Genomic DNA, 7,719 nt, shown 5'->3' on the forward strand with positions numbered 1-7,719 from the left:
ATTTTGTGCAAAAGATTAGAAAAAACTGATGATCCAATTCTGAGAAAAGATGTTAACGGACAGGCGGTCAGCAAAGTTTATATTATAGAAAAACAGTACAGCTGTGAATCTCGAACCAATTATAAATAAGACAGCCAAATAATTTGTATATTGTTTTGTAAAACTCTACATACAAACTTTCTATCTATAGCCTAATTATTAATTAATGTACATGCATAATATAAATTATAACGATCCAACGTTTTCACATTTTATAAATATATATACAAAGGAGTCTTTCACGAAATCTTCTTCCAAACTTTAAAAACTACACGCAAAATTGTTTTCGTAAAGATTTTAAAATCTACAATCAAATATATCGGCTAACATTATTACATGCAATTTCTTGTCTTCTTCAATAAGATATTGTCTTTTTTTGGTTAATCATCCTGCAAGTTAGAAGTGGGACAATCCATGACCGAGTTGATTATGGAATCCAGTTAACCTGCAATAACTTGATTATCCAGCCCACCAAATCTTTAACATTTATTCTGTTAAGTAGGGCTGTGGATCAATAAACTGGGTGATGGTATAGTTCCATTAGAAGACGTGCCATTTAGATTTCCAATCAAGTTTGGACGCTTATATAGAGCTTCATAGTCTATATGTTCATAGATCGGTTCAGGAAATTCATTTCCATTTTGTCTTGGACTAACCTGCTGCTCTTGGGGTTCATTTCTCTGCCCAGATCTAATTTGAAGAACGCGTCCAAACTTCATTACAAAATTAGTGCTGATTTTCGCGTATTATAATTTCTGTGCAATCGTGAGAAAAGATAGGCGCGAAATTTAGTACAGAAATTACGCGCAAAACGTGTTGCGCGAAATACATTTGTCTAAAATTCTGGTAATTGTTAAGTATTGAATAAATTTACCTCGAAGTACATACACACTACTATATACACGTGTCCCGAATTAATTTTCTACTTTTACGCATAGCCTTGGTTTTAAGAAGAGATCAATTAGGGCAAAATTTGTTTGTTTGTTGTATGAATCTGAATAGGTCACATTTTCTCAAGTTACAGGTGAGGATTTCAAAAATCATATTCATTTTGTTTGAAAAAGTTTAAAAATAGTAGCGGTACATCAAAGAAAACTAATTCGGGAAAGGTGTATTGCATAAAAATTAATACCCGAGAAAAAGAATTTTCGTTACTGTACGATATTTAAAGGGCGCAAAATAAATAAATCTGTTATGCGACATTCCATAAAGACAGCCTTTAAGATAGATTTAAATACATATAGACCTGAAACTAAAACATTAAAATTATCCGAGGATTTTTCCATTTTTAGGGGTTGTCTTATATATATATATATATATATAAAGAGAAAATTTACCTTTGTTTGTATATCATAAAACCAGCAACAACAACAAGAATAATAACAAATATGACAGATATAATGACAACAAGCGTAATCACTTTATCCCCTGCATCACGATTGACCTGATCTGTAAAATAAAAAGAACTTGGTTTATGAGAAGCAGAGTAATAGAGAGCCTCAATAAAAAATCTTTAAACTACACAAAAATCTTTTAAAAAACAAAAAAAATTATGAAAAAAGAAATCTCATTGTTACGTACTAACATAGTTATATATAGAAGATGTAGATACAGGTAAATCGCAACTTTGTGAAGGTCCGACCAAAATATAGTAGCCGTCAAACTACATAGCCGATTCAACGGGATAAGATAATATGTAAAGTACATCTATAGTACAAGAAATTTGACAGATTCCATTTTTTATCTTCTTTCAGTGCAAGTAGTTTTTTGAGTTTCGAAATCTGACTTATAGGGAGAGGGTAAGAAGTTGTTTTTCACATCCAGGTTTGCAAAATACCCTATTGCCATCTAGCGAGCTTGACAACCCGAATCAAAAATCAAAAAACCTAAAAATAAATTGAAAAACTTTTAAAGCTTTACCTTTAAAACCTTTCAAACAACTTCTTAAAACTATTCGATTCACAGGAGAGCAACGACATCTTGTACAGAAGCTTATGCTTGCATTATGAACTAACGTAGCTTCGTATGAGAGGGAGGTGTTCCGTGTTTTTCCGTGAAAAAGTATTATCCCGTCAGATGTAATATTGTAGGTAAAATAATGATGCGGATTTTCTTTTTTCAAATGACCCTATTGTGTAACAAGAAAATACATATTCTTATACCAGTGGCCAGTTAGGAGAAATCACTTAAATACTTACAAAAATCATATACATTTAAATCGTATATATTTTTTGTTAGGAAGAAATGAAAAGTTAAAAGGAAAAAAGAACTGTTGATGTTAATCACTGACAGCCACTACTAATACCAGGACCGTTACTACTAGCACCACCACCACCACTGCTACTACGAGAACCACCACCTTCACTACCACTACCAACATAACCACTTGTGCCAGCAGCATTACCACTACCACCACCATTACCACGACCAGAATCACTAGCAGCACCACCTCCACTACCAGCACCACCTCCACTACCAGCACCACCACTTGTACGATCGGCATTAGCGCTACCACCACCACTACCACAGCACTATTTCCACTACCAGCACTACTACTACAGCATCGTTTTTATTTTAATGGAAACTGACTGTTAGAACCTTAGCACATACAAAATCACAGGCTTCATACACCAGCATACATAAACACTGCAAATATGATTTGAAAACAGTACAAAATTTTCTTACTTGCCACGATAGTGTACCTCGATTTTCTTGATCTTGTTCACACGACAATTTCATCCCAGTAGGAGCCCGCGGAGCTGAATAGGAAAAATATATTTAAATGCTGCACTTTACGTACTTATCTCCAACACTGAATGATGAGTGTGGGATACAGTTTAGACCAGGGTATGAAAGCAGTCTAGTTTACACGTTAGTTTATGTCAACAATTTTGCAGGGACGCCATAAGAAGCCTGAAATTCGTCGTGTCATGTCTGCTTAAACCCATTTATTTAAGGTCAGATCAAATTTTAGAGGAGTATAAAGAACAGGGTTAGAGATAAAATAATACTAAATTAAATCTATAACTCCTTTTGAGCATTTCATACCGCACACATCTACAACAGAACAAGCTTCTATTTTGAGAAATAAAAAAACAGATATACGATAACTTCTTGCGCTGTTGTGTTCACACATAAATTTGGAGAAGTGAATTTCGTGATAACAACCTTCGTGAAAATAACATTTTTAGCGAATTGCAAAAACTGTTTTTTTTTTTTTTTTTTTTTTTGAGAAAGCAGTTCCATTTCATTATGAAATTAATCAAAAAAATATCAAAAAATCGCGCAACAACATTCACAAAGCGGGCCAACATATTACACATAATACCTGTGGAGGTTGTAGTGACATTTCGACACTCTATGTGTTCCTTACCAACATTGTACATAGTCAAAGCACAAACATTATAGTGCGTACAATCGTCCAAATCTCTCAAAGTACATACTATTTTCTCTGGCCCATCAATATCTGCACACTTAACCTTGAAAAATAAAATACAAAGCCTAAGTATAAAGAGCTAACTTTCGGGAAAAGGGGAAAACAAACAATGTGACCAAGCGTTCTAAAACATTAGTTTATATAACTTAAGCCCAACACCAATTTTTTTCAAGGGGCAATAGTGTTGGAAACTTTAATTTTGTGGAAAATCGGGAAAAGTTGCAATAAATTTAAAACTTTTTTTCTACCTGCTTTTCTACACGGTTATTCTCTACCACACGCAGGTATGAACTAACAATATAACTAATGTCGTATGTTGGATACTCCCAAGAAGCTGTCACTGAAACGTCGGATGGTTTCATTTCTAAATCTTCTAAATCGTGATCTAAAATTATTGCAGTAGTTATCGCATGGAAATAATATACCTAAATAAAATCTGCGAACAAGAACTTGCGCCGCAGTATTTTTATTATAACCACAAAATGCGAGCTCTTTATGTCAATTAAAATTAAAGCAGAAAAAAAAATGTCGCGAAAAATATGCTTCTTTTTCAAGTCTCTAAAAGGTCCTGGAAAATTTTGGAAAAAATAAACCTTTCAAAAAAAGACCAGCAATCTCCTGTAATAGAGTTATTCAAAAACGGTGAGTTTTTTCTGAATGATATCAAAAGGCTTCTGAATAAATATACCCAAATGTATGATTAGGCTGCCTACATAATAGGGGTGATTTTTACATTACTTGCGATTCTCAGATCTTTAAATCTTAACTTTGCTAAGAATATGCTTAAAATATATCAGGATTTTGGAAAGTTTTCGAGAATATAAAACTGACATAAAATGACCAGAAATGTCTTGCAATTTTTCTTTTTTAAAATGATATCAGAAGGTTTATGACTACATTATTTTACAGTACATTAGAAATATTTGTAGTCTAAAGATGTAATTGCAATTTTTTAGAAAAAATATCAGTAAAATTGCAGTCTTGCTTTTGTTCTTATTTATTGTTTGGTATAAATTTTTGTGGAACAACACTTCGTTTTCTGCTGTTTATTTTTACTAAAAGTGACATGGAAAGAAACAATGAATTGGCAAAGATTAGTAAAGCTCTCAGTTTAAATTTTCTGTCAGCAGGGAATAAATATTCGCAATAATTACTAGATTTTGGATATCTGTAACATAATTACAAGATTAAACTAGTTGCCGAAAATGTTAAAAAACTAGTCTTATGTAAGAAAACTGTAAAAAGCGTAAAAGGATTATGTAAGTTTAATTTCGTGAAATGCAAGAGTAATAAAACAAAGAACATACTACTGTAGCAAAAAAATGCTTCGTTTGCTGGATGATAGCTGCTATTTAAGATGGTAGTGTTAATTTCAGAATCAGATTCCAACACCAATTGCACTTGATACATGTTGGTGTCTTTAACGTGAAACAAACGGCATCTGATGTTTTGATTATTATCACCATTTATACGTTCCACAATACTAGTGTTACAAAACAACCCAGATGTCCAATTGCCAGACTCTGAATCCATTTTCTTATACTGTATCAATACCATGTGCGGTGGTGTATTCTCGAAGTTGTAACTCACATTTATATATATGTAACTAAACGCTACATCACAAGTTGTCGTGACTACGTGTACTAAACAGAGATTATTTATATAATAAGAATAATTGATAACAGATCATTGAAGCGATATTTGTTCTTGTCTTTACTTATATAAAACTAGCGTGACTATTTTATCTGTTTTTATCGTGTTTATCTTGCTCTTTTCGCCGGTGTTATCGTTTAGATATTTTACTATTCGCGTCAGTTCTACTATAATGTTCTGTCAAGTTAGCCAGTGTCATCTCTGTCGTATCTGGTGACGACATCGTTGACGTAATTTCTGTCATATTTGTGACAATATCGTCGGTAATTACTTTAATCGTTGTTGAAGTCATTCCAGCTGTCCTTTTTTTGTCACGTTTACGGTTGCTTTGTAGGTCATTTTTTGTTATTGATGTCATCTTTGCCGTGTTTTATAGTGTTGTCGTTGGTATAATTTCTATAAAATCTGTTGACGTCATTTCAGTGAGAACGAATAGTGCTAGGAAAAGCATTAAAGAAGGTTTTAACGTCAACTATCTTAAATATTGGAAATTATCATCAAAAACCCCTTTCTCTATGGCGTTAATTTGCAACGCATGATGACAGCTATAATCCATATTATTGATAAGTTAGTAGTATAGCCAAGTGGATTTCTTTTAAATTACAATCGAAAACTCTTCCTTTTATAAGAATACCCTATTCCGTGCCTTTAAAATGGTTTCCTGGCAAGTTTTGTTCAGAACCCCCACCCCCCCCCCCCCCTCCTCTTGCAAAAAGTAATCTTACCACTTCGTGCTAACAAGTGGATAATACCGATGTTGGAGATCTGAGGACCGGCGGACCCGTGGATTCTTTCACGGGTGAAAAATAGTAAACAATATATGCTATAGCGATTCTGGGAGGAGAAAACCGTACTCAGTAAAGATAGATTTGATAGTTGTGACTATTATTCATGTATGATTATTTCTACAGTGGATAGTATAATAGATAATCATTTTTCTGGAGTTTCAGCTGCCGCTTGATGAAACTACTCCTCTCATTAACGCATTGCAACTTGATACAATGGTAAAATGTGACACTGTAAAACTAAGAAATACGAAAGGTTTTGACCGTGATTATGATCTCGCAAACTGTATGTCCTATATCGAATTTGAGATGTACACACACATTAATCCTACAAGAACAAAACCATATTAGTTAGAAATTGTATTGTTTTATAGATAAATACGATTAGTTGAGATTATTAAGGTAAACAGAAAAGAAATAATTGTGAACATTTGTGCAGTAAAAGCGTAAGTAATTCTTCAGTTTACTATAAACACCTTTGGGTTTTGGTTTTTGAGAAAACAATAAGTTAGAGTCCTTAACCAAAGCATGGAATAAAATTCTTTGATAATTCCCTAAAAATTTTTTGCATCTTTGCTTTTGAATTCAATTTGCTTATTTTTTTAACTTAAAGAATATCTAAGAAAGGTCTTTCTATAAAATTATGCTACAGTTATATGATAAATTAGAAGCCATCAGAACTGTTCTTATTCCTCTTGACAAATCCATGTTTAAATGTCAAGAATTCTCTGACATTTCACTGACTTAACCAGTTCCAAATTACTTGATTTTCATTGTTCAAAAGTGAACTATATGCTCTGGAACGATAACACTATGTACTTACAACTAGAGAGAGCTTCAATTGGATTCAGATAAATTGCGCACCAAATAATTGCAATGTGTAACACCAGCATGATCTAACTGCATCTTTTTATGTATAGATGTATAATTTTTTTTATCATATTTTATCCCTGAAAAAAATATTTAAAAATAAGAAATATTTGACGTAAACACGCACATTATCATTGCAATGCATTTAAAACGACAGCCTCTACACAATTAAGACGATAACTACGCGATAAGAGTTCTCGAAGTTATCGTCTTAGCAATTAAGCGAAGTCACTTTAGTGCTGTTGCGTTAGCCAAACCTACCAGGGTATTGTGATAAAGGTTTAAATAGGTTACCGTGATGTAAAAAATTGTTTGCAAAAGAAAAGATTTTAAAATTTAATGCAGAATTTAAGTTTGCGCATAGGACCTTCAATAATTTTGTAAAATGCAGATTAAAAAAAATGCAAGCGTGCACATTTTTATTAAAATCACCGAAATAAAATGGTAAAATAGAAATCTGAAATAATTGTTTAAGTTAATGTTATGCTTGATTTATAAGGAAATTGTAAAGAATCCAAAAATAAAGTAAAATGCGAGATATAAGATCTTCATTCTTGTTTAAAAATGCGAAACTTGAATTTCCGTGGAATGTGAGACAAATTTGCAAAAACTAATTCCGCATTTTTTTCTTCTCTTAAGTAAAAATCATGACTTTATGAATAATTTAGTTTTTACACAAAAGACAAATCTACAGACACCTTTCCAGCGGTTAATAATTGCAAGAGAATTGCGGTGAAAAATACCTTATCATGTGTCATCGGGTGTTGTCATAACGTCTACGTATATTTACGCTAACTTCAAAGTTACTCAAACATAGCTCTTCCTAACTTATGTTGTACTTAGTGACTTTAGAACATGAGAAGAGTTGAGAGCCAGACATTTTTATATTGTAATAAAAATAGGTTTATAACAAGTTGTAAAAGAAATAGGCTAATA

The 7,719-nt window shown here is 32.6% G+C and overlaps 1 protein-coding gene and 1 long non-coding RNA gene across 3 annotated transcripts; both read right to left on the reverse strand.

Annotated features, from left to right (window-relative positions):
- Positions 1 to 139: 139 nt before the first annotated feature.
- On the reverse strand, positions 140 to 6,887 carry LOC130629169 (uncharacterized). Of its 2 annotated transcripts, none has more exons than XM_057442289.1 (8): positions 6,737 to 6,887; positions 4,783 to 5,118; positions 3,724 to 3,860; positions 3,368 to 3,518; positions 2,725 to 2,798; positions 1,960 to 2,167; positions 1,377 to 1,488; positions 140 to 729 (listed from the first exon to the last, which is right to left on the reverse strand). In XM_057442289.1, exons 1-8 carry the CDS (start codon positions 6,804 to 6,806, stop codon positions 534 to 536), a joined length of 1,284 nt encoding a protein of 427 aa, XP_057298272.1. In that variant the 5' UTR covers positions 6,807 to 6,887; the 3' UTR covers positions 140 to 533. The 2 variants fall into 2 exon arrangements, with proteins under 2 accessions (XP_057298272.1, XP_057298273.1); XM_057442290.1 differs by having other exon boundaries at positions 4,783 to 5,566; positions 6,737 to 6,885.
- LOC130629172 (uncharacterized) lies at positions 2,283 to 2,718 on the reverse strand. Its single transcript, XR_008981920.1, has 2 exons — positions 2,522 to 2,718; positions 2,283 to 2,488 (listed from the first exon to the last, which is right to left on the reverse strand). It is a non-coding gene; the product is annotated as an uncharacterized LOC130629172 (long non-coding RNA).
- Positions 6,888 to 7,719: the final 832 nt, after the last annotated feature.

Source organism: Hydractinia symbiolongicarpus, chromosome 15, assembly GCF_029227915.1.
Source record: "Hydractinia symbiolongicarpus strain clone_291-10 chromosome 15, HSymV2.1, whole genome shotgun sequence".
NCBI lineage: Eukaryota > Metazoa > Cnidaria > Hydrozoa > Anthoathecata > Hydractiniidae > Hydractinia > Hydractinia symbiolongicarpus.

What these genes read in the sequence shown, in the direction of transcription:
- LOC130629169 (XM_057442289.1), bottom strand. Translation starts at nt 6,806, where the DNA reads ATGCTGGTGTTACACATTGCAATTATTTGGTGCGCAATTTATCTGAAT. An exon ending in GAGGTACACTATCGTGGCAA is followed by an intron (nt 2,168 to 2,724) that starts GTAAGAAAATTT and finishes GTTACACAATAG; the next exon opens with GGTCATTTGAAAAAAGAAAA. An exon ending in TTTATGATATACAAACAAAG is followed by an intron (nt 730 to 1,376) that starts GTAAATTTTCTC and finishes TCTTCAAATTAG; the next exon opens with ATCTGGGCAGAGAAATGAAC.